The sequence below is a fragment of the Lepidochelys kempii genome, chromosome 4 (assembly GCF_965140285.1).
Source record: "Lepidochelys kempii isolate rLepKem1 chromosome 4, rLepKem1.hap1, whole genome shotgun sequence".
NCBI classification, from domain to species: Eukaryota; Metazoa; Chordata; order Testudines; family Cheloniidae; genus Lepidochelys; species Lepidochelys kempii.
The window spans coordinates 90,704,395-90,731,514 of NC_136383.1; the positions used below are offsets into that span (position 1 = coordinate 90,704,395).

Genomic DNA, 27,120 nt, shown 5'->3' on the forward strand with positions numbered 1-27,120 from the left:
GGGCCTGATCTTGCACCACTGAAGTCCATGGGAGCTTTGGCATTGAGTTCAGTGGACACAGGATCAGGCTCTTGTTGTACTGCCATGGTGCAATGTTTTAACTAATTTCAAATAAATTCATTTTATGAAAGCTAGAGGGGATTCTTACAAGAATCTCACCCATTTTCTCCCCCTTTGCCTTGATACCCATCTCAGTACCACTAGCTCCACTTTTAAGCAGCTAAAATCCTCTGTCAATGGCATAAATTTGTTTATTGTAACTATTTTGACTGCCATATTTAGAACCTTCTCTCTTCCCTTTCCCCTATGCAGAGCCCTCTTCTAGTCTGCTTTTTGTTTGTCTGTAGACAAGGCAGTGTGGCTTTTTTTAAACTGTCTATAATTTACTAGAAAATTATTATACAGTGAGCTGGTGCTTTGAGTGGGGGGTGCTTTAGTGTAAATAAAAATCCACACACCCACTCATTCCTCTCCCACCCCAACCTTTGGGGAAGTTGCAATCCAACTCTAGGTTTGCCATAGCTGACAGCTACGATTTTAGCAGCCTATCATAGGCAACCCTAAAACAAGGGTGGCAAGGGGTGCTGGAACAATCTGTGTAGTGGGGGTGCTGAGAGCCACTGAACCAAACGGTAAACCCCTGTATATGATGGAGACAACTCCAAGCCAGGGGCCGCGGCCAGACCCCCAGCTCCAGCACCTACGAAGGGTGGGGTTTATTACACAACAAATACAAAGGGTAAACGCCGTTTTAGGTACACGACAGCCCCAAAAGAATCACGTTCCTTTGTACATGGGGATGGGTATTTAGTACCTGCCCTGGTGTGAGTTACTCACCTAAATTATAGCTGTGTAAACTGTCTGAGAGAGAAGAGACAATATCCCGCAGTGGACAAAAACTAAATTCTGGTATGTGATGCGTCCAGAGGTCTCAGCCCAGGAAAGGGCATCAGCAGTACAGGCCCCTTGCCCTTTCCAGGGAGTTACATTACACTGGGGAGAAAACACTGGCAGCCCGGAGCTCGCTAAGGGCCCCACAGACACAGGCAGCTTCCAGGAGCGAGGCTGAATCGGTGCTTCTTGCAGCTGATCTCTGCCTCTTCCTGGGCGGGCGGCCGCCCCCGCAGCGAAACAGGAATTGAATACAGCCTGCGGGTGCCGCGTCTCCGCGCCAGAGAGCGCGGTACAGCCAGCAGGAGTCTGCGCGGTGGAAGTACGAACTGGGCCCAGTTTTCGAACTAATGCAAAATCAGTAACTTCCCAACTAGAGTCCGGAAAGATCGTAAGATTTTTTTTTTCTCCTCTTTGTCTCTGCAAAGTTGCCCTTCGCTCCGCTGATTTTCTTTAGTCTGATCTCCTGGGTTTTCAAACGCAAGAGCTGCGCAAAGAGGGCTCCGGTAAGCCTCTGCACTGATGTGGGTTTGGGCGTTAGCGGGCAGGGAGTACGTGCTGTGCTGAGGCAATTTCCTCATCATTGCAAACACAAAAGGATTTTTTTTGTTCTAATACCCCCTGTAAGGTCCAAATTTGACAGCATTTTTTCCCCAAGATCTGTTTGCTAGTGACCAAGTTCTTGCACGTATATCACAAATTGCAGATTTTGTAGCAGCTGGTTTTAATGAGAGCTTGTATATCCTTTGTGGAAGGCATGTTTAAAAACCCCACCTAGGTTTTATATTGAGCGAAATACTATAAAATGCACATAAAATAAATGGAACTAAATATGGAGGGTTAATTACATACCAGAAAGTAACAAGACACTGGACCAAAGTTCTGCAATCAAAAATACACAAATGTCTTAATGAGGTTACACTAGAACTGAGGGCAGGATCAGCTTTAGGGGTAGGCAATCAGGGCAGTCACCCTGGGTGCCAATTTGTAGGGGGCAGTGCATTGCTCATGGGGTTGGTCTCTTTTTTGCTCTGCTGATGGGCTAGCATTCCCCACCCGTCTTCACTGCTCCTGGGAGGTGCTAAAAATCTTCCACATAACCAGGAAAAGATCTAGGGCTTTTCCTGGTGGACGGCAAAATTCAGCTTGTTGGGAAAAATAGAACCCCCATGAGCCAAATTTTGCCCTCAGTCATGCTAGTGTATAGTGAAAATAACAACAACAAGTAATAAAAGTTTTAGGTCTTGCTCTGTATAGATTTTTCTATTTAACAGTCTCAAAGTATGTGACTTCCTAGGCATTAATTAAGCCTCACAACCCAGCTGCAAGGAGGGTATTTTACTTAGGAGGAAATTGAGATTTAACAAGATTGGGTGACTCACCCAGCCTCACAGGTGAAGTCTGCTGCAAGGCCAGGAACAGAATCCAGATTGCCTGTGCCTAAACCCCATGCCATCCTTCCTAAGAAAAAGAGAGTGATCTACTTTTTTTCCCAAATATTCTCATAATCCCTTCAAAAACAACCAAGAAAATAAAGTAACAGTGCCTCCCAGATTATTCCTCTGTAAACTTTGGAAATGGATGTCAAACATCAGAGCCCACACCTTTAACAATAGTGTCCAGTCACTGCTTCATTTTAATCCTGTTACGCTTCTAGTGACATTGCCTAAAACTAAACTATGTACCCTGCACCAAAATAAGAGTCCCATAATTAAAATAAAGATTCTAATTTAGAGGGATCTTATAATATCTCCTGGCAAGTATTTCCCCTTGTACCCCACTGGATGTCAAACATCTGAAGTGTTACTATAAGCGCTGGGCTAAATGTCACTATGATTAATTAGTACTTTATTCCCGAAACACCCACACAATAAGACAAAGTCTCTGGCAATTAAATTTTTCCCCACTCTCAAAAATCTGTTTTTTCTCATCTGTTTCTCACAGTAATCTCACAGAGTGGTGTGGTCACTATCAACCACTGAATCAAGCCTTCTCAGGGTGGATTTGATTTAAATCACTGGTCAGGAAGACTCAATTTAATCATGGATTTCTACATAAAACTGCATTCTTGTTGGTTGTTATAACCTTAATACATATTCTTCACAACTCAGAGATAGATGTAGGTTTCATTTTTATAAGGTACGCACTATACGCATTTCTAAGTGATTTTGAAAACTTTTCAGATTAGTTTTTCAGCTATATCAGAAAATGAATGATTGGCTGGTTGGTTATTTCATTTACGAAAGGTAATTGAAGTAGTTCACCTCCCAATGATTTCATAAATATCTATCTCCAATTCAACAGGTTAATCATTAATATTTGGAGGATTTTCTTGCCATGCTGTATTAAGAGGAGACCACCACCAGACATTTAAATTGTTTTATTTAACTAAAACAATAACATTATGTATTCTGCATTTTTTTCCTTCAACAGCAAAACATACAATATTTAACAAAACAAGCATATGAATTTTTGAATTAAACATTCATGTTTTTAAAAATCAGGTTTGTTTTTGTTAAAGTAAAAAATAGTTAAATGAAATATTTTGAAAAAACCAAAAATTAAATAGACTGTCAGCCATGTCAACATGAGAAACTTATTGGCTTCTGCAGCTAACTCAGTCATCTTCATCCATTTCTGGGATTCTTCATTATGTTGAAACTGAAATTTAGCTTAGTAACATAGGAAATACTTCCAAGATTTTATGGGTGTAATAAAAGATTAATTACAAGCTACACGTTACTAGAACACATTACAGAGTCCTAAAAAAGCTTGCCTCTCTTCTTATTTACTTTTCTGAATCTGGAAAACAATGATGAAAAAGTGATGCAGAGCTTAAATTCTGCTGCAGTGGTAAAGGAGCCAGGTCAGATTCTACAGCAATCTCCTGTGATGATCTTCTTTTAAATACAAGTTCCTACACAGCTAGGTTTATTGAACAGAGTATGAATTCCAAGATTTAGTGCCTGTGATTGGCAAACTGCTCTAAAGTTCCCTCCCCTTTCCCTAGATCTTTTCTAAGTGACAAGAGACTGACAGAGTGAGACAAACAGTGAAGAGTTTACAGTTTGCCCCACCTTCCACAGAGCTTCAAAATTACATTTTTCAGAGAAACAGTATCAATATACAGTTTGAATGTGGTAAAACTGAGCACAGGAAGACTTACCTTACTACAGATTTGTATCAACACAGTGCTTTACCTAAGTCTTTTTAGCAAGGAGAAAGGTCAGTTCTTCAGCCCTGCCATTAAAAACCAAACAAAAAAAGGTTATTTGAATTTCCAATGCTAAATAAAAATACAGGGCTTCTCGTGAGTGTTATAACTTTGTAACTGTCTCAGAACTAAAGCACAGTACAGAGAAGAGTTGGAACAGTTCACACTTTGAGTACCAGCAACCACTTAGGAGAACAGACTTTTGAAGCTGTTCAGTTTGTATAAATACATAAATAGAAATTGGGCTAGAGAGAATGGCTCTGGAGCCTGGGGGTTAGAGCACTAATCTGAGAGGTGGGAGACCCAAGGTCCAGTCCCCCTGCTCCAATGACTAATTATTTATCCAAAAAGTGGAACAGCTTCAACAGGAGAGACTGAGGGGCACCTATACAGGAATATCCCAGAGCCCATTTGTTATGGCAGTCTCCTGAGAGGTGGGAAACAACTGTTCAAATCCTCTCTCCCCATCAGGCAGAGGAGGAAATTGAACCTGGGTCTCCCACATCCCGGGTGATGCTCTAACCAGTGGGCTAAAAGTTAAAAGGGAAGCACCCCGTCATCACTTTTGAATGGACCCCAACACTTAACCAGGCCTTGCAGGCAAAAAGGGTAGGGGAACATCTGAGATCCCACTGAGGCTTAGGCATGAAAGAGGTATCCCGAGGCCGAGAGGGAGGTGGTGTGTTCATGACCAAAGGCAGAAACTTAGGACACTTTATAACAAAAAAAATTTAGGTGCAGAGAGTTTACAAGCCTACAGGTTTATGCAGCAGCCCAGTGGGGGGTTTGTGGATTGCAGTGGCACCTAAATTTGGGGCTTAAGTAACTAAATCCCTTTGTGGGTACCTCCTGAAATATGATTTTTTTAAAAATAAAATCAGAAAAATAACTAGGTCATGATGGACCTTGGTCTGAAATACAGACTTCGTTCATATTAGGCTTGATGGTTAGGTCCTGTGGTGGAAAAATAAGAAATGTGCATCAGGGGTTAAAGGCCGGGCATGGCTAGGAGGGGGTAGCCCTCTGACTGTGGGAATTCTGGCCACCACTCAGAACAGGCTGCTATAAATTAGACCAACTCTCTGAGCCATCTCATTCATGCCAGGGGCCATTTTGGCTTCCAGTGCAGTCAGGAATCAGGAAGGTGCAAGGTGGCTTGAAACCACATTTGTCCTCACTCCTCTCCAGCAGTGAGAGTTTTGTGCTGCACTCCACAAGCCCCAGCACATAATCCTTCCCTGTACACATGCCTGCTTGACTCAGTACAAACCCAATATTTTTGATAACTGAAAGGGGATAATGCATTGTGTGGCCTAATATAATTCACTTAGAGTTCAGCCATTTTATCTTTTTTAGTTACATTTAATATCAGGTTATTCAAATAGTATCTGCAATAAAAACAATGCTTCTTTCAAAATGGTGTTATCTCTGGGTAAACAGTTGGCTATAACAATATAATACTTTTACTCTTTTTACCTTTGTACCAAACAGTGAGAGGAGGAGCCAGCTGTAAAAGACGGCATTGCTGACTTTGCTGCTTACCAAGATTGTTAGGAGGAGAGGGGGAAGGACAGACAGACATGTCTTCAGAAACAGCCCAAAGTAAAGTTCAGGCATCTTCACAGCAACAAAACAAACAGGTAAATTGGAGTTGCTTCCCCTTTCTGTTGAATGCTATCTTTAGCCCATGACTGGCATTTTTGTATTCTTACTATCAAATGGAATCCAGGTGAACAGCTGTCTGAATACAGGGACTTATACATATAAACGAGGAGGAGGGGTGGCTTGCCAGTATTCCTCTGTGGAGTTCCTGCTGATTCATTTGCAAATTATTAAGAGATTGCTGGTCTCCAGGTCAGGTGTCTGCGTCCACTATACTCATGGCAGCTTTCTCAGGGGTATCTGGTTGTTTGGGGCAAGGTTTCAGCTCTTCAGGAGTTACTTGTCATATATAAAGCTTTTACATTTTCCCAAGAAAGATGGCGTCATTTGAGATATTTTCTTTATGATATAACCAAGATTCTGGGAGGCATTTTTTCATAACCAAATGAAAATGCAAAAGGCAGTAATACAGTATTTTACAAAGTAAGTGGGGTTGCACAGATATAATTGAGGGCAGCCTTTGGTCTTATGTTTAAGTTTAGTTTAATACAAACTGACAAAAACAATAAATCTTATGGCTTAAACTCCACCCTAAAATAGCTACAGGTTGGCCCATGCTTCCCTTGTATACCTGGAATATGCAGCATTTATGGTGTAAAATATTAAATGACAATGTCCAGTCCTGTAGACCACAGATAAGTTAATTACAGCATTGCAGCTTTCACTTTGTACTTCCTTGAATAGCTCTTAATTTTTAGCATGATATTTTTCTACAGAATTAAATATATAAAATTTGAAAAAATAAAGCCTGCATTCTGTTAAAATGTCTCATAATGTTAATAACAGATCTAGTCCATGTCATTAAGTATGTTTCAGGACTTCTACCCCTTCTGCTGTGCTGAGATTTTGCTTTTCATATTTCAATCCAAAGTAAATTTTTACACCTGAGTTAGAAATTTCTAAAAGAACTAAGTTTATAATAAAGTGTATTGATGCTATATAACTGTAGGTAGTTTAAATATAGTTTATAGTATACCATACAATATTAAAAATAGAGCACATTTGGTTTTAGAATCATAAGTTCTTGCACAATTTTCTATATATACACACAGTAACTCCTTGCTTAACATTGTAGTTATGTTCCTGAAAAATGCTACTTTAAGCAAAATGATGTTAAGCAAATCCAATTTCCCCATAAGAATTAATGTAATGGGGGGGGGGGTGTTTTTTTTTTTCCTTCACACACACAACCCGTATAAGTCATGGTGGAATCAGAGGGTGGGATATTTCCAAGGGAATGCCTTGCTGGTACATGATGAACTAGCACTCGGCTGAGCCCTCAAGGGTTAACACATTGGTGTTAACGTAGCCTCAGACTCTCCAAGGCAACACGAATGGAGGGAGGAGACACAGCATGAAAGTGGTTGCAAACATTCCCTGCGGAAACTGACCGTGATGATGAACCCACGCTATCCCACTTTCCAAAGTGTGTGTTTGTGAGACATGCACATTGCTCCTTTAAGTACGCTGACCCCACTCTAAGTAGACTGCCTTTTTAAGTAGATCAGCAAGTTGAGACAGCAGCTGCTGCTGCCAGCAAGCTCCCTCACCCCTGCACCCTGTCATGTCCCTCCCCACCGCGCTCTGTGGAGATGGGGGTTCAGGAGCAGGGGGACACCCTGACATCAGCACCCCTCTTCCCCCCACCCCCTGCACAGCAAGCAGGAGGCTCCTGGGAGCACTTCCAAGGCAGAGGGCAGGAGCAGCACACAGCAGTGCGGGAAGGGACACCTGAACTGCCCGGCAGCTGCCACACAGGGAACTTCGGGGAGCTGATAGCGGGGCTGCCAGCCCACCCTGGTTCCAGGCCCCCATCCCTAGCTCCAACGGGCTGCTCTTCCTGCAAGCAGTGGACAAAGCAGGCGGCTGCCAAACAACTTTATAAGGGAGCATTGTGCAACTTTAAACGATTATCTTCTCTAATAGATCAGTGATGTAACAATGGAACAACGTTAATCAGGACGATGTTAAGTGAGGAGTTACTGTATTATACTTCTCTAAGCTCTGTACAAGGTTTCAGAATGTTCATGTTCACAATTTCTGGAAAATCCAGCCTTCTTTTGTGTTATGACCCAGACTCTGTGCCAAATTCTGCTCAGTACAGAGAAGACAGAAAGCAGAGGGCAGTCAGAAAGCCGGTAACCACCATCTGCTAATTCTAGTCAAGCTGTCTTGGTCCTGGTCCCAGTCCCAGCTAATCTGCTCTAGTTTATGCCAGCTGGCTATGGCTTCCAAAGGACCAGACCTCTTTTAAGAGCCAATAGAGCACAGGTGCTCTCTGGCTCATCCTCAACATCCAACTCAGGTGGAGTGGGGGGGCCAGTTGGCATAGGATTTGGTTACACTGCTTTACACCCGCTGCAAGCTCCCCTACGCTGAAGAAATCTCAACAGGCCTGTTAAGGCCAAATTCCACCACTTTTGTGCCATAGGTGAACATTTAACTAAGAGTAATTTTGATATGAAATAACCCTGTTCATAATCATTTACTTCTTATCTGTTGTTTGTACTATTGTAGAGGTTTTATTATATTTGACATAGTTTATGAGCAGTACAAGTTTCATATACTATACTATGACCTTATGTGACAGGTTTGCTCTACTCACTGCTGGATGGCACCACCTGTTGGTGGTTCTGGGGATTAGCTTAGTCTGGTTAACACCCCTTTCAGCAGGTATACCCCATTAGTTTCTCCCCTGCAGCCTCTCTTGCTCTCAGGAGCCACAGCATCCCTCTGGCTGGGTCACTCAGCATTCCCCTCTTCCTGGGTGCAGTCCTTCAAATTCTCTGTCACTCCCACAGTGACCCCAACGGTCTTTCATTTCACTGCTCCACCAGTGTCACTGCCCCACTGGTGGGTAGGGAAACCCAGGCCCACCCTCTATTCCAGTTTCCAGCCCACGGACCCTACAACATGCAGCCAAGGTCTGCTCAGTCCCCAACCTTGCTGCTTATTCCCTGGGCTGCTTCTTACCGCAGCACTCCCCCACTCTCTGGGGTTTGCCAGCCACTCTACTCCCTCCTCCCAGGAACAACCGTGGGCTACTTCCCTCTATAACTGCCAAACACTCTCCCAGGGAGTGACCATAGACTACCTTTCTGCAGCCCCTTCTGCTTCCAATTTCCTATCTTTTGTAGAAGCCCCACCTGTCCTTCACACATGAGCTTCTCTCTAATTAATTGCCTATAGCTCTCCCCTGTTTGGAGCCTAATTAGCTGATTGGGCCCACCTGGCCCAACCCAGCTCTTGCAGGGCCAGTGTGGGGAGCACACCCCATCACACAGTGCTATGAAACTTGGTTTGTGATCAATTTGAAGGCCTTCCTCAAGCAACACTCCCACTAACTTTAGTAGGAGTTGTGTTTGAATGAGGACTGGGGCATTCACTATCTGAAAATGTAATAATGACTGCAGCCAATAAACCTATTTCATCACCAGGATTACAAAACTAACAGGGCTCACATTGAGGTGGTACATGTCAGCATAGGTATATCTCCAGCTGGAGCTGGGGGTGCAATTTTCCACTGAGGAAACATACCCATGTCAGCAGTGATTGAGTTAGCATATTAAAAGTAGAGCATAGCCATGACAACAGGGCTGGCAGGATTGGCTAGCCACTCCAATTATGTACCCTCCCAAGATATTGTAGGCACGTACTCAGGGCAGCTAGCCCACCCATTCCTCATGCTGCCATGGCAACACTATTTTTAGCGCAGAGCTAGCTTGGGTATGTGTCCTTGACCTGGAAATCACATCTCTAGCTCCAAGTGCAGACATACCCTATGGCATACCAACATCTCTACTGAGGTGGCACTTGTGCTACAAAATCTGAGCTTTCATTTTTTTAAAAAGTACATTTTCAGTTTTTGTGATTGTAAATAAAGCCTTGGAACTGTGAACTGCGTGTAATTGAAACAATGACATCTGCCTGAGTCTGCACAGAGCTTTCAACAATAACTATGAAGTCTAAACTGCCCCATTCGTCTCAGTGAGATGCAGTGGCAGAAATAGCCTTCTAAGTCAGTAGGTGCACTCAGCCTCCTCCTTGCCCCACTGAGGGGGCACCGACCACCTGCAGCAGTACACTCCTCTCCAGCACCACAATCCTAATCCCAGCTCGGTGTGGCGGGAAGGCCTAGGGGAAGAGGGGTTGGCCTGGAGACCAAGCCCAGCTTTGACTCACCCCACAGCAGCAGCTCCTGTCCCCCGGGACTGGGGTTGTGCTGGGGCTGGCTCCGACTCCCTGCTCCGTGCGTTGTGACCTGGCACATAGAGTCGCAGCACCATTCAGGTTTGGAAGTGTTGAAGTTTATTGGTAAATGGAATAAAAGCAAAGATAAATGTAATAAAATCATATCTAGAGTACAGGGTAGGCCACAGCCTATCTTGGTAGGTTAAACCTTAGAGTTATAGTCCTGGTAAATTGAAGACTACCTTCCTAGCATTCTATGTGTCTGTCCCTCCAGCTATCATGGGCTCTGCCTTTATCTCACCATCCCAGTGCCTGAGGTCATAATTGCCAGTCAGAGTCTATTCCAATCCCCTCTTCACTTATACTCAGTTCCTTTGAAGTCTAGGTATGAATGCTATTACCTGGTGACTGCTAATCCAGCACAGATGAAGCCAACATACCCTCCCCAGTATATGTACCAATTTTATTTAGTAATGAAGAGGATTTGCTTTCATGAGCAAAGAGTTTTTCCATTTCCTGTTACTTAGTATACATCACTTCACAGTAACTTCAGGAACTTTTTACAGATCACATATTTATAATGACATCTAGATACCATATTGTAGGTCTGTTTTTGTAATGAGGAATAAAGAGGGAGGAGTTGGGGGGTCAGAGAGGGCCCTTGATAGTATCCCCAGGATATTTACACCAGGTATTTCACATTATTACTAGGCACTTAAAGCAGCTATGAAACCTTTCCTGGGCAGCCAGATAGAAACATAATAAAATAACAATTTATAATTGTCTTCTTAAACAGAACTAAGTCCCTGCCATGTTGCTACAACTGTATACATGCACTGTACAGGAGACTGATTATGCCAAACTCTTGTACAGTGCATGTGTACAGCTGTAGCAGCATAGTGGTGAGTTAGTTCAGTGTAAGAAAACTTATTGATAAGTAAGGTTACGATTTAGTCATGGATATTTTTAGTAAAAGTCATGGACCGTGACCCTGTCCATGACTTGTACTAAAAATACCCCTTACTAAATGTTAGGTGCTGGGGATGAGGGGGCATTCCAGCAGATGCTGCTATTCCGGGGGGTGGGAGGAGGTGGCCTGGGGCTCTGCCACCACCGCTGCTCTGGCCAGGGAGCGGCCAATGGCCTTGCCACTGCTGCTGCTCCTCTGGGCGGGGAGCAGTCTGGGGCACCCAGGGAGTGACCAGTGTGGCTAGCCCTGGGGCTGCCTCAGCTGTTCGGGCAGCCCTGGGGTCAGCCGCTGCAGCTGCAGAAGTCACAGAGGTTCCGGAGTCATGACTTTCGTGACCTCTGTGAAAGACTCCTAGCCTTAATGATGATTATTACAATGGTTAGAAATCCAGGAAAGCAGAAGCCCCTACCTTCCCTCTCCACATGACTCCTATACCCACCCCCTCCCAGTAGCCTCTGCCCTCAAAGGAAACCCCCCTACTGTCCCTTCGAGGAGCCCTGCCTGCCCCCACCCTGCTTCTTACCCCTCTTGGCTGGCTCAAGGCTTCCTTGGGAGAAGGAATTTTAGGGTCTTCCCCTCCGTGCCCCATATCCAGCCCTTCTCCCTCTCCCCAGGATCCCCAAAAGGGAGTTGCATCATAACCTGGAGCGCCACCCCTGTCCCAGCAACACCATAGGCCCCCCTATTGCTGCCCTACCCCATCCCCTGCACTGCTGCTCCCTACCTGGCTGGACAAGGAGAACAGACTAGCTTGCCCCTCCACCCTACCTAAATCCTTTCCCCTCCATGCTGGCTTGAGGCTTCCCACTGGTCCCCATTGCCAAGAGAAGTTGTTGTGGTTTTTGGCAGACAGACCTGAGTGCCAGCTGCACTCCCAACCATGCACATCCAGACCTGATTTCTGTGGGTGCAGTTCAACCATGGACCCCAGCTAGAGCCAGCCTTGGAGAGATGTTAACTCAGATGCCCAGAGATGGTACTAAAATATCAATATTATTAACTATTTCACTGCTCAACAAAGAAAAGAGAGGGACATACACAATCTATTGTGAGTGACATTTTACTGCCATTACTGGGTGGGCATCAACAGAATCCAGTAGGACAACTGAATCCTTCTGAGGAGAAACCCAGCCAGAGGAGCCCAACGGAGCCCATAGGTGTATTTGAATTGCACGAGTCGGAGTTAAGACTGCAGTGCCTTGGAGGGTGTGAGAGATTATAATTTGAATATCTGCACAACCTACCAAGAGTAATTTCTCATTTGGCATTTCAAGTGGTTGGGGTTTATTTTGTGGGAGGACCTGAGAGTAGCATTGCCTTTTTTTCCTATCAGTTCAATCCCTGAACATCAGCTAAAGGAATGTGGCTGATCAGAAAAAAAGAATTAAGAGAAGAAACACCAATTTACTGCCTGTCTAAAATTAATACCTAAACTATTGCAGGCAAGATGTTCCAAATAGCATGACATTTTTTCACTTTAAAACCTGAACAGTGCTTCACATTTCTGCTCTTGAATTATCAAATATTTGATTGCTTCACTAACTAGAGATGGGGTTTGTGCGTGTGTGTGTTTGTTTTGAGACTTGAGGGAGGGTTGCATTACTTATGAAAGGAAAATACCTTTCTCTTTACTTTACATGTATTAGTAACTATTTTTAATCTTAAATGGTCTAAAAATGATCTTATAAGATAAAAATCAGTAAGCTAACAGAAGATTGCTCTTTTCAGTCTGGTCTCTACTGTCCTATCTCAGATGCTCACATCAATAGAAAAGAAGTAGAAAGGATCAGTCGAGAATGTAGAAATGAAAGTTTCTGGTACAGAGGTAGGTAACTCATGTTAATTCTTATCCCAGTGAGAATCAGCACCTGATGTATTTTTAGCTGAACTACTGCTTTAAATTCTACTGCATGTCTTGCCAGTTACTTTAACATTTAAATTTATTTGAGAGAGGATTGTTATTAGGGCCTAATTCTGTCATCCTTACTTATGCTGAGTAGTACTTACTATGAAATCAGTGGGACTACTTACATAATAAGGTACACTTAATGTAAGTAAAAGTGGCAGAATTGTTCCCTTAATTGTTAATAGTTAACTATTATTATTAGTTGATGTCACTATTTTTTAAATCTATTATTTACTCTCACCCAAGAGACACTTTTCATTTTCTTTCATGTGATCTTGATTTTGAATTTTTTCAAGAAATAACAAAATTTCTATTTAGTATCAACAACAAAAACAAAAGTCATTGCAGAGTGAGTGTAAAGTTGGCCAGATGGCAACTCTAAATGTGGACATTCTGAAAGGAAAAGATTTGAAAAGCTTCTAAGGGTTTCATCATTTAATCAAACTGCTATCAAGGTCAGATACATTTTAGTTTTGCTGTCTTGAGGGGATATACTACTATGGTCATGCAAGTTTTTGTTGTTGTTTATACTGCAGTAGCACAAAAAAGTCACAACCAGGTTGGGCTCCACTGTGATAGGTGCTGTACAAACATAATGAATGACCGTCATTGCCCCAAAGAGCTTTCCGTCTAAGAGCAGGCATAATAGGTGAATGAGACAAGCAAGCTGGGATGGAGAAGACAGGATAACAAATACAAAAAAGATGCACATAATTCTCAGCCAGTCAGCAGTAGTGAGCAAAGTGCTGAATTTTTTTGTTTGCTTGTTTTTTTCAGGTCTTCCATTGTCTCTAGGAAGCATGCTCATCACTCAGGGACTAATTTACAATGGTAAATGGAAGATATACATGTATCATTTTATTTATATTAAAACTGAACCTAAGTCATGCTGATCTGGAATCAGCACTAAATGAGAATTCCTCCAGAGCTTGCTGCTTTTCATATTTGAATGTTCTTCCCACTCAGTGCCATCACTGTTATAATGATTTGATGATTAACTATGCATTGCCACAACTCATTCTGAATACAGTAAAAGCTGTGTTATCTGGCACTTTATCAACCAGAAAGCTTTATTATCCAGCATTTCTGATATCTCCCAATACAAATCTTCAGTCTAGTAACCAGGACTGGTATACTGCCTAGGAGGTTATGCAATTGCACATTCTGCCCTCTACTTTTATGCAAAAGAGGCAGAAGACAAGTAAGCAAGCTGATGATATGAATTTATTCAAAAAAGCAGCTTCCAGGGTGTGTCATAGGGTCATTACAGATTCAGCCCAATCTACTACACCTTCTACATCTACAATGATAATTGATGTTGATAATGATGACCGTGAGGCACTGCAAGAGCCTGAAGTGTCTTCTGAATCATCAAAGAAAGATCAACTTATGTTCAGTACAGTTTAAGTGTATTTTTAGTGATCTGGGTGTATGCCATGTGCTGCCCATAGTGATACGTAGTGTCAAAAGATAAAGTTTTCTATACAGTAGGTTACCTGTATACACCTAAGTGCTTCAAGAAACCAGCCACTCTGCAGTGCAGTACATTGGTGAATACCTGTATACTGTATTACTGTATTTTATATTTTATTCATTTTATTGTATTCCAATTTCTTTGCAAATTGATATTCCATTGGTAAAGTATAACTCTCAGTTAACTGGAATATTTGATTAACCGGCACCCACCATTCCCCCAACATGCTGGATAACAAAGCTTTTACTGTATTTCCTTTTGAATTCAGACCTTTGCAAATACTAGCGGCCTGAATATGTCACGATTACATTCTGTAATCAAGAATCATCACTGACTTCATTGGGACTACTTGTGGAATAGGATACAAGTCCATGTAAGTCAGGGTATCAGAATCTGGCATTGTAGCTCTAAATTCTGGCTTCTAGAAAGCATTGGCAGTGTTTCTATGACTGTATGCCAACATACATAGTGGCTCAATGCAAAGAGTACTGGCTAAATGGGAGGACAGGGAGATCTTAGACAGCTGCTGTGTAATCTGCACAGAGTATCACGTTACATTTCTGTAGTGAATCAGTCTGGTTGCACTCTGCATGCCTGTGGAGGAGATGCAGACTACTTTCTGGGTTTCTCACCCCTTGGCAGATAACTCTCCCCACATTTCTGCAGTAGCTGGATATTTATGCTAAAATGATCAGCGGTGAAGTAATTAAGAATGCCAATTTTAAATGGCCATTATTGTGCCTTGACTTATTTGAGATTAATGGGGCATCTTGTACCTCTTTTGAAACAACTGCTGAACACCTGGACAAAGTGAAAATAAATGGGCTTTGCACGGAGGACCTAATAGGGGCTAGGGGAAAAGAAATCCTCCTCCCCACAATCTAACACTTGGAATAGAGTGGTTGCATAACCACTCCACTGTGTATACTACAGCTCATTGGCTTTAGAAGAAGCTGGGACTTCTGTGCATCTCCTATATTATGTGACTCTACAGTGGTAGTCTACTGGCCGCCACTCTATGCTCCCTCTGCCACCAAACTCTTCTGTGTGGAATTCGCCTGCGTAGCCTAGCACTGTCACCCCTACTTCCCTTCCATACCCTGCCTCCCACTGACATCCCACCCCAGAAATACAGTGGTTCCACTGTTTAGGGTCTTCCGTCTCATTGAACGGGGTCATTATGTAGCTCTTAGAGCTACTGTCACACTCTCTTTAAATTCTGCAGAAATGGATGAGTCACCAGACAAGTGCTGGTACAAAATTCAATGGACTGGCTCATTCTGACTCCTGCTCCTTTGATTGGCTGAGATTAGATATGGCAGTCACATCACACAGTTGTGATCAGTCATCCTGTCTGGGTATTTTGAACAGGTTCTATACAATGTCCAGAATGGTGGTTGCAACTTGTGAGCTTATGGGTGAAGGGGATGTAAACAGGAAAATTGGAGGGATCCACAGGCATTTGGAGGATTATATGGAAAAATCCTTATGCTGCATTTTGATTTGCTGTCTCATGGCATCAGCTGAGCATCCACAGATACCAATACATGATGCTACAAAATTGAGATTAGAAACAAGCCACTATTGTCATATTAGTCCATTTGAGGGGAGGGGGAATTTTGGTGGAGAAGGATGAGAATCTTTCCATTTTCTCCTCTGTTCATGAACTACATCTTCTCTCCTCAAAAGCCCAAATGTCAGAGTGACTCCTCTATTCCTATTAAAGAGGATAAACATGACTCTATCTGGTGACAGTTAACACTGGGCTGATTATTGGCAAAAAAGGTCCTAGGAGCTATCTCCCAGTTTATGCTGACCCAAAGAGCAAGAAATTGAATGAGAGACCTGGACTTCAATCCCCCACATGACAGCACAAAGTATTTTCCCCCGAAGCTTGTGTGCTGCTGCACAAATAAATGCATTGGGAATTACCAGAATGCTTTGGAAATTGTGTATTTTCCTAAATCAAAGCTACCATACTTGCAGGTATAGGCCTTGCTCTGAGAAATGAGAAAGGCTTATTAGAAAAAGACCCCTTTTGTTGTTAGATGTTGATGAGTTTCTCAAGTAGATAGACATTCTTAACTATTGTGTTTTATTTTAGGCTTTCTCTCATCAAACCCAAGATTTGGATCATTACCTAAAATTGCATGTAAGTCAGTACTTTTATTTTAAAAGGAAATAAAAGCTTGGGGGATCTTTATTAACAGTAGAATCTGCACTTTCCAAACCTCCACTATCCAGACTTCCTTTGTGTGCTAACTGTGTGTCTCCCTGTTCTAGAGAACGTCAATTATCCAAACTTCTGTTTATCTGAATCTATAAGGTGTCAGCATAGCAGTTTAGGTAAATAGGATTCTACTAAGTTTACAAACTAATTTATTAAGTAAAGCTTTTTTAATTAAGACTTTTTCAGTAAGAGTGTATATTCAATTTTTAATTGCCCTATCTGCACTATTATATTATTGCAAGGTCAGCCCTCACCATGGTTCTGTCAATAACACTATTCTCAATGGTCTGTTTGTCTGCTTCTTCCACAAGCACCTCTCCCATACTACCTCTTTCTTGTGGGGAAAACTTCCAATCAAAATCTGTACCTCCCCACCTTTGCCTCATTAACTCTCACCTTGAATCATAGAATATCAGGGTTGGAAGGGAACTCAGGAGGTCATCTAGTCCAACCCCCTGCTCAAAGCAGGACCAATCCCCAATTAAATCATCCCAGCCAGGGCTTTGTCAAGCCTGACCTTAAAAACTTCTAAGGAAGGAGATTCTACCACCACCCTCCTAGTGAAAATGTTTTTCCTAATATCCAACCTAAACCTCCCCCACTGCAACTTGAGACCATTACTCCTTGTCCTGTCATCTTCTACCACTGAGAATAGTCTAGAACCATCCTCTTTGGAACCACCTCTCAGGTAGTTGAAAGCAGCTATCAAATCCCCCCTCATTCTTCTCTTCTGCAGACTAAACAATCCCAGTTCCCTCAGCCTCTCCTCATAAGTCATGTGTTCCAGACCCCTAATAATTTTTGTTGCCCTTCGCTGGACTCTCTCCAATTTTTCCACATCCTTCTTGTAGTGTGGGGCCCAAAACTGGACACAGTACTCCAGATGAGGCCTCACCAATGTCGAATAGAGGGGAACGATCATAGAATCATAGAATATCAGGGTTGGAAGGGACCCCAGAAGGTCATCTAGTCCAACCCCCTGCTCGAAGCAGGACCAATTCCCAGTTAAATCATCCCAGCCAGGGCTTTGTCAAGCCTGACCTTAAAAACCTCTAAGGAAGGAGATTCTACCACCTCCCTAGGTAACGCATTCCAGTGTTTCACCACCCTCTTAGTGAAAAAGTTTTTCCTAATATCCAATCTAAACCTCCCCCACTGCAACTTGAGACCATTACTCCTCGTTCTGTCATCTGCTACCATTGAGAACAGTCTAGAGCCATCCTCTTTGGAACCCCCTTTCAGGTAGTTGAAAGCAGCTATCAAATCCCCCCTCATTCTTCTCTTCTGCAGGCTAAACAATCCCAGCTCCCTCAGCCTCTCCTCATAACTCATGTGTTCCAGACCCCTAATCATTTTTGTTGCCCTTCGCTGGACTCTCTCCAATTTATCCACATCCTTCTTGAAGTGTGGGGCCCAAAACTGCACACAGTACTCCAGATGAGGCCTCACCAATGTCGAATAGAGGGGAACGATCACGTCCCTCGATCTGCTCGCTATGCCCCTACTTATACATCCCAAAATGCCATTGGCCTTCTTGGCAACAAGGGCACACTGCTGTCTCATATCCAGCTTCTTGTCCACTGTCACCCCTAGGTCCTTTTCTGCAGAACTGCTGCCTAGCCATTCGGTCCCTAGTCTGTAGCTGTGCATTGGGTTCTTCCGTCCTAAGTGCAGGACCCTGCACTTATCCTTATTGAACCTCATCAGATTCCTTTTGGCCCAATCTTCCAATTGGTCTAGGTCCTTCTGTATCCTATCCCTCCCCTCCAGCGTATCTACCACTCCTCCCAGTTTAGTATCATCCGCAAATTTGCTGAGAGTGCAATCCACACCATCCTCCAGATCATTTATGAAGATATTGAATAAAACCGGCCCCAAGACCGACCCTTGGGGCACTCCACTTGATACCGGCTGCCAACTAGACATGGAGCCATTGATCACTACCCGTTGAGCCCGACAATTTAGCCAGCTTTCTACCCACCTTATAGTGCATTCATCCAGCCCATACTTCCTTAACTTGCTGACAAGAATACTATGGGAGACCGTGTCAAAAGCTTTGCTAAAGTCAAGAAACAATACATCCACTGCTTTCCCTTCATCCACAGAACCAGTAATCTCATCATAAAAGGCGATTAGATTAGTCAGGCATGACCTTCCCTTGGTGAATCCATGCTGGCTGTTCCTGATCACTTTCCTCTCATGCAAGTGCTTCAGGATTGATTCTTTGAGGACCTGCTCCATGATTTTTCCAGGGACTGAGGTGAGGCTGACTGGCCTGTAGTTCCCAGGATCTTCCTTCTTCCCTTTTTTAAAGATTGGCACTACATTAGCCTTTTTCCAGTCATCCGGGACTTCCCCGGTTCGCCACGAGTTTTCAAAGATAATGGCCAGTGGCTCTGCAATCACAGCCGCCAATTCCTTCAGCACTCTCGGATGCAACTCGTCCGGCCCCATGGACTTGTGCACGTCCAGCTTTTCTAAATAGTCCCTAACCGCCTCTATCTCCACAGAGGGCTGGCCATCTCTTCCGCATTTTGTGATGCCCAGCGCAGCAGTCTGGGAGCTGACCTTGTTAGTGAAAACAGAGGCAAAAAAAGCATTGAGTACATTAGCTTTTTCCACATCCTCTGTCACTAGGTTGCCTCCCTCATTCAGTAAGGGGCCCACACATTCCTTGGCTTTCTTCTTGTTGCCAACATACCTGAAGAAACCCTTCTTGTTACTCTTGACATCTCTGGCTAGCTGCAGCTCCAGGTGCGATTTGGCCCTCCTGATAACATTCCTACATGCCCGAGCAATATTTTTATACTCTTCCCTGGTCATATGTCCAACCTTCCACTTCTTGTAAGCTTCTTTTTTATGTTTAAGATCCGCTAGGATTTCACCATTAAGCCAAGTTGGTCGCCTGCCATATTTACTATTCTTTCGACTCATCGGGATGGTTTGTCCCTGTAACCTCAACAGGGATTCCTTGAAATACAGCCAGCTCTCCTGGACTCCTTTCCCCTTCAAGTTAGTCCCCCAGGGGATCCTGGCCATCCGTTCCCTGAGGGAGTCGAAGTCTGCTTTCCTGAAGTCCAGGGTCCGTATCCTGCTGCTTACCTTTGTTCCCTGCGTCAGGATCCTGAACTCAACCAACTCATGGTCACTGCCTCCCAGATTCCCATCCACTTTTGCTTCCCCCACTAATTCTACCCGGTTTGTGAGCAGCAGGTCAAGAAAAGCACCCCCCCTAGTTGGCTCCTCTAGCACTTGCGCCAGGAAATTGTCCCCTACGCTTTCCAAAAACTTCCTGGATTGTCTATGCACCGCTGTATTGCTCTCCCAGCAGATATCAGGAAAATTAAAGTCACCCATGAGAATCAGGGCATGCGATCTAGTAGCTTCCGTGAGCTGCCGGAAGAAAGCCTCATCCACCTCATCCCCCTGGTCCGGTGGTCTATAGCAGACTCCCACCACTACATCACTCTTGTTGCACACACTTCTAAACTTAATCCAGAGACACTCAGGTTTTTCTGCAGTTTCGTACCGGAGCTCTGAGCAGTCATACTGCTCCCTTACATACAGTGCTACTCCCCCACCTTTTCTGCCCTGCCTGTCCTTCCTGAACAGTTTATAACCATCCATGACAGTACTCGTCCCTCGATCTGCTGGCTATGCCCCTACTTATACCAATACAATACCATTGGCCTTCTTGGCAACAAGGGCACACTGTTGACTCATATCCAACTTCTCGTCCACTGTCACCCCTAGGTCCCCCCTCATTCTTCTCATTCTTCTCTTCTGCAGACTAAACAATCCCAGTTCCCTCAGCCTCTCCTCATAAGTCATGTGTTCCAGACCCCTAATAATTTTTGTTGCCCTTCGCTGGACTCTCTCCAATTTTTCCACATCCTTCTTGTAGTGTGGGGCCCAAAACTGGACACAGTACTCCAGATGAGGCCTCACCAATGTCGAATAGAGGGGAACGATCACGTCCCTCGATCTGCTGGCTATGCCCCTACTTATACCAATACAATACCATTGGCCTTCTTGGCAACAAGGGCACACTGTTGACTCATATCCAACTTCTCGTCCACTGTCACCCCTAGGTCCTTTTCCGCAGAACTGCTGCCTAGCCATTTGGTCCTTAGTCTGTAGCGGTGCATTGGATTCTTCTGTCCTAAGTGCAGGACCCTGCACTTATCCTTGTTGAACCTCATCAGATTTCTTTTGGCCCAGTCTTCCAATTTGTCTAGGTCCCTCTGTATCCTATCCCTACCCTGACATAATGCACACAGAATTCTGTCATCTGATCATAGATAGGCTAATGAAGAATTTGGGCTGCTGATTGTGCACATAGCTAATCTGTGATACACTATCCTACAGTTTTATTCTCATGTTCTCTCCCTGCTCTTACAACCTTGCTTATTTTATCTGCCTCTTATGTCTAGTCTTTTAGAGTATAAGCTTTTGTGGGGCAGGTACTGTCGTTTGTTACATAACGTACAGCAGTAAGGCCCTGGCAATACCATATGACTACCAGAATGAGTTCTCAACATGGTTAAGTTCTTTAAGTATTACAGGAAAATAACTACTCAAATAAAGATATATAATACAAATTCAGTTTATCCTACGTGTCTAACTTTGGAACATTTTGTTAAAAAAATTGTTTGCACAGAAATTGTTTTGTATTGCATTTACATAATGCAACGATGCCATTTAAATGACATAAGCTCGTGTGTTTTCAAAAGCCAAGCAGGTTGCATTTGGTGTAGACTTGGATTTGAGACCTCCACAGAAAATTCAACGTGTTGCTAGAAGTAGCTTTTCTTTTTGAATGAGTACTGAACCAGAGCCTAGTGGTATTAAGGAAGGCTGTGACATAGGAAGACAAGACTTAAACTGAGGCCCTAGCTAGTGGTAGTCATCAAAAATACCATGGGCCATTTTGCAAAGGCAGGGGGAGTCAGCTCTTATGTCTTTGTCAGATTTCACTTTGCACTATTGTTACACATCTAAATTCCCCCTGAAATTCCAAGTGTACACAGTATTCTTTTTCACATCTAAACTGTTGTGCAGTGTTGCTGTGTATTAACCAGCTGCAGTGTTTCAGTGACAAGAGAACTTACACTATTACAGTATAATCTTTGTGTTTATAAAGCACTTTGATTAAAAAGTCCCACATAAGTGCAATTTACTGTAAAAAGGACAAATGATAGTTCAAGAGTCTAACTCAAGATACTAACAATATTTTGTGATCTGTTTGTACAGTTGCTGGTGCCTTTGGTCTTGCCATTGGGACAATGTCATACATACGAGCATGCCAAAGAAAGTTCCAAAGTATAGGAGTTCAGCCATTTGGTCCAGAACATAAAAGGTTTGTCTTGAATATAGATCGCTCAATTTTAGATCAAAACATAGTTATTGACAATAGAATGAAGGAGAGAGGCAACTACAGAGTACATTTAAACCTTTTGCTTTAGTTCACAGGGCACTCTTGAATGCTATACCTAAGGATATATATTGCAGTTATGCAGTTCCAGATTATGTAGTAATTATTAGAAAGATACAAATTAAATACAATATAATCTGCATTGTTTGGAAGACATAAATAATCCTATAATTTAAAGGATTAAATCCCCAGCCTCTCCATATACTAATTATAAAAGATCAACAGTTAGCAATTTACCTTCTGTCTGGTGCCATTAAATATCACACCATCTATCTGGCCTGTAACTTGAGGTTCACCTTTGAATTCTCCTTTGCTCCATATGTCCAAGATGTATGTATCCAAATCCTACATCTTTTTCCTCCACCACATCTTCATATCCCTCAGTTAATCATTCTCTGCCATAATTAATGCAGCCTCCTTTTCTCTGGCCAATCCTATCTCCAGTCCATACAAAATGCAGCTGCTAAGATCATTTTCCTTACCTCAGACCATGTCATCCCCTTTTGAATCTCTCTACTTGCTCCCTGTCCAACACATCCAGTTCAAGTTTTTTGTCACTGCCTTCAAAGCCCTATACAAATGCTGCTCCCACCCACATCTCATTTTGCATTAACTCCCACCTCCTTCCCTGAGCCTATGATAATCTCCCTCACTTTGTCCACCTCTACTACACTGCTCCCCGCATAGGAAATGCATTTCCAAAAGCTCATCCACAAGGCCACCTCTCTGTTTTAAAATCCCTTCTGAAGGCCCACTTGTGCTGTGATGCCTATGTAAATTAGCTGACTGATAATGGGAAATTGGAAGGGTATTTTGAAATAATTTAAATATCCTAAACCAAAATTTTTTTTAAAATAAAATCTTCCCTCCCCCACTTAACCCCCCCACCTCCACCCTCCCAAACCCTGTTGTATTAACACAACACTATATTACAAAGATGTGGCCAATTGGCCATCTATATCTTGGTAACCCTTGCCTTTACCCAGTGGTCTTGTCTAGATTGTGAGTTCCTTTTGTCAGGGATCATGCTTCCTTTTCCTGCTTGGAAAGCTCTACTATATTTTTGGGCACTACTGAAAATAAAATAAACAATACATAATAATAAGGTTGTTTTGCTGGGGCATTCAGACATCATCCCATACCGTAAGACATCTGGAAGGACTGAAGAACTGGGGGGAGGGATAGCTCAGTGGTTTGAGAATTGGCCTGCTAAACCCAGGGTTGTGAGCTCAATCCTTGAGGGGGCTATTTAGGCAAAAATTGGGGATTAGTCCTGCTTTGAGCAGGGGGCTGGACTAGACGACCTCATGAGGTCCCTTCCAACCCTGATATTCTATGGTAAGAACATAAACCGGATGAATGGAAAAACAAGAGATTCCTTCTATAAAGCCTGTTCAACAAATTCCTTCTAAAAGAACACATACAAATATGCGTCACAAAGATGACAGCTGTGTTAGAGAAATTTGAGCAAAAATTTTGAATGCTCTATTTTCCTCCTGATTTTAGGCACTGTCATCATACCTGCAAGGAATGCGAAGCAAATTTTGGATCTAATGGAAAGGAAAACTCAAAGCCTTCAGCTTCATAATCCCAGGTACACACATTTGAAGCTTAAGGAAGCTTTTGATTTTATTCTTTATTTTGAACAGTATTCTAGTTTAAAACACTTGCCACAATACAGTATAAACAAACTTCATGAGATGAAAGCCTGAGAATCAGGAATTCTGTTTGATTCTGAAGTTAACCTTGATTCTTCATTTTCTCTTTACATACAGTTCACAATTTTAAATTCCCACTTCCGAGGAACTCCTAATTTAGCTCCAAAATTCTCATGCAAACAGCACTACTTTTTTTTTTAATCCAGCGGGATTCTCTGGCTAGTTGTAAGTTAGAAGAAAAGAAATAAATATTTCTCTACTAGTTTGAATGCCGTTTTCTGTTCCCAATATTTTTTTTTTTAACTTGAACATTTATGGACTGGTCATTTTTGGTATGTCAAAAATACAGCTGAAATATTGATGTTTTAAGAACGTGACCAGTAAATAATGTCCTTATTATCTGCATGTAATACTACATGCTAGCTCAAACAGAAAGTATGGGTTTGATGCGGAAATTACTGGGTGAGGCTCTTTGGCCTGTGTTATACAGGAAGTCAGGCTCGATGATCATAAAGGGTTCCCTCTCGCTTTAAAATCTCTGAGAATGACAAGGAGAGGGATATTTTAGCAGATCCTGTTCATTGACCCAAAACTGTGTGATTTTGATGGATTTTGTCAGTGCATGGTATTCACAATGAAACATGTTGATGTAATGTTGTATTATCATTGAAGAAACCATTAGGCTGAAGTGTGGCATTATTAGATTAGTGTCCCCCACTGGTCTTTAATAGTCTGGAGGAATTTTGTTACACCTGTGGCCTTTTTTAGCGGCTACAGGAGTTAGCCAGTGAAGTAAGTAAACAGTGAGGCCTCATTTGAACCTAGCCTACATGATTATTGCACTCAATATCTGCAGTAATATAGGGACGCAGTAAGATTCTCAAAAGCACCAAACCAACTTGAAAACCAATGGGACTTAGGTGCCTAAGTCATTAAGTGTTTTGAGAATTTTTCCCCAAATCTTGCTTGCCTCACTCACATATGATTATTTCCATTGACTTAAAATAAAGATGCCATAGTATGTTTAATTAAAGATTGCCATTTGTTCACTGACAAGTTGTTTGAGTCTAGTTGAGAGCAGGAGTTGGTGCATATTTTAGTTTGCTTACTCTACTGGTCTGACAAAGCCTGAGTATGTTAACCCCTGGATCCAAATGCAAAGACCATCTCCTTTCTCAAGCTTTTGACAAAGGGATTATTGTGAGCAGTGTTATTTAATATACAAGTACTGGCTAGCTTTGAAAACTACGTTTTACATGTACCCAGAGTCAGTTCTGACGGAAGAATTTTGAAATTTAGGAAAAATGTTAAGCAGGTTTTTTTAATACAATTCAACATTAAAAACTGAGATTAGAGACTGACTGAATATTTCAATTAGAATACACAAAATAGTATTGTTTGATCACTTTTTTCCTTTTTAAAATATGTACAATCAATGAGCTAAAAGTGTGACACATGGTGGATATTGCTTTTCCATCATTTCTCATGCTAAAAATGTGCATCATGCTCAAACTTTCTTCTCAGATTACATCTAATTAAAATTGTGCTGCACACACATTCAGGACCAAATTCTTACCTCAGAGATTTGTGCAGAACTCCCTCTGAAGTCACCAGATGCACATGTACATCTGAGTAGAACTTGGCTCTCAGAACTCAGTATTTATAAAATGTGATTTTTGTTTGTTTCAGATCATGCCTCTTCTTTTTAAGAAGTTACTTCATATCTTGGTATCTGAATTGTAGAACTGACAAAAATGACAAAATCCTGCAGAAAAAGTCTCTTCCTTCAATAGCTTATTCTGGACAGAAGAAATTGAGCCTACAGTCCCGTGTAAATCAGGACACTGTGAGGATTGGGTTGATTTTTAAAAAGTTTGCCTATATAATAAATGCTAATTCCTAGAACTGCAGTTTGTTTTTTTTCTGTTGATATCACACCCCAGTATGTTTCTTTTTCCTTAGATGCATTTTAGCTCTTGGCACTGAAAACTTAGATATTGCAACTCTTGTAAGTGGCAATGACCTGATCTCAGTGCAACCTGCAAAAGGCCATAATTGGAAGCATTTGTCTCCTGCATGAAAGAAAAAGAATTCAAGAGTATTTAAACGATGTTGCACTACTAAGCAACCCACCAAGCCCCCGATACTGTGATCAGTTTTGCATAACTCCTTGTACTGGGCAAGGACTCCATGTATCACTGTTCTTGACAATAGGTATCCTCTGGGTACTATTAGAAAGAATCCCATTGACTTCAGTGGGCTTTGAATCTGGACTTGAGAGGAGAGTGACATTTTATTTATGCCCGTCTATTCAAATCTCTTTGGAAGGAGTTCTGAACATTATTACTAAATAGACAACTTAATAAAAAGTTTTTTTTCTCAAAACATGAACACTGGGGAAAGAACTGACAGTGAGCTCAGAAACCTATGTTTTTTAGGTTTGCTCTAATCTGACCGTGACATTAGAAAAGATAAAAAATAATGAATTACAGAAAAGCCAAGTTAATTGCTGTTTGCATATTAATAAAAATGCTTTAATACTTTGTTCTTTTAGAATTTAAGTTCAAAAGTGTTGTGCTTCTCCCTGATACCCCCTCCTCCATGATCACTCTCACTCAGAGGACCCTCTGTGTACAGATCCCACAGGACAATCCAGGCCTGTAGAGTGTTTCATGTTACTATTCATCAGATGTGTCCACTGAGGTATCAGTAGGCAGCTATGCAGGTTAGCACATGGGCAACTTCACGTATCTCCTAGTAAGTAACAAATGGTTTTTCTATATGCAAATTTCAGTAATACTACTTCATTTACTGGATGAAGTAAAGCTGGATGTTAGGTCTCAGCATAGTCTATGACTAAACTGATACAATCCCTAACTTGTCTAATGTTAAATGCTGAATCATCATACATGCATGTGGATCATAAACCTTATCCTGAGGCAAATGCTTGTGGCTTAACCACTCCCATGTCATTTATTAATTCTCTAAAATCAAGTCAATTGTAATATCTTCTGTAACTGCCTTATGCCTATACTATGCACGAAGCTGCACATGGCCCTGTCCAGCAAGAGACTTCACACAACCCCTGCTAAACAGTTGCCACGTCTAGAAAGACACCTGTCAATTGACAGCTTGCTCTCTCAGCAGTCTATTTTTTTTCTTGCTTAGCATCTATTGCTTCCCTATCTGTAGCCTAGGCTTGCTTAGCATAATTGCTGCCTAAGGCATCCTTTGAGGAGTTCCTTCTGCTTCACTTGCTGCACTCCTAGTATGGCAATGGCTTTGTCTAGACAACAGTCTCCAAACTCAGTTGGCAGCCAGTGGAATGTCTGGTATGCAGAAGTCCAAGGGACCTATGAAGAGGAATGAACCTAAGGAAGGCTCCATAAAGTGTAGGGCAAGCCCTAAATACCCTCTGTGGTACACAAGAGCAGAACCATTGCTATATAAACAGAAGCAAAAAACGAACTGTATTGTACCAAAAGGATTG

The 27,120-nt window shown here is 42.4% G+C and overlaps 1 protein-coding gene across 2 annotated transcripts; it reads left to right on the plus strand.

The window, feature by feature from the left end:
- The first annotated feature begins 1,018 nt into the window (after window positions 1-1,018).
- Window positions 1,019-25,535, plus strand: OCIAD2 (OCIA domain containing 2). 2 transcript variants are annotated; one of them, XM_073342086.2, is made up of 8 exons: window positions 1,019-1,397; window positions 5,597-5,745; window positions 12,657-12,753; window positions 13,612-13,665; window positions 16,413-16,460; window positions 21,792-21,897; window positions 23,479-23,566; window positions 25,320-25,535. In XM_073342086.2, exons 2-7 carry the CDS (start codon window positions 5,686-5,688, stop codon window positions 23,558-23,560), a joined length of 447 nt encoding a protein of 148 aa, XP_073198187.1. In that variant the 5' UTR covers window positions 1,019-1,397; window positions 5,597-5,685; the 3' UTR covers window positions 23,561-23,566; window positions 25,320-25,535. The 2 variants fall into 2 exon arrangements, with proteins under 2 accessions (XP_073198187.1, XP_073198186.1); XM_073342085.2 differs by having other exon boundaries at window positions 1,019-1,282.
- Window positions 25,536-27,120: the final 1,585 nt, after the last annotated feature.

What these genes read in the sequence shown, in the direction of transcription:
- OCIAD2 (XM_073342086.2), top strand. Translation starts at nt 5,686, where the DNA reads ATGTCTTCAGAAACAGCCCAAAGTAAAGTTCAGGCATCTTCACAGCAA. An exon ending in ATCATTACCTAAAATTGCAT is followed by an intron (nt 16,461 to 21,791) that starts GTAAGTCAGTAC and finishes CTGTTTGTACAG; the next exon opens with TTGCTGGTGCCTTTGGTCTT. An exon ending in TTTGGTCCAGAACATAAAAG is followed by an intron (nt 21,898 to 23,478) that starts GTTTGTCTTGAA and finishes TCCTGATTTTAG; the next exon opens with GCACTGTCATCATACCTGCA.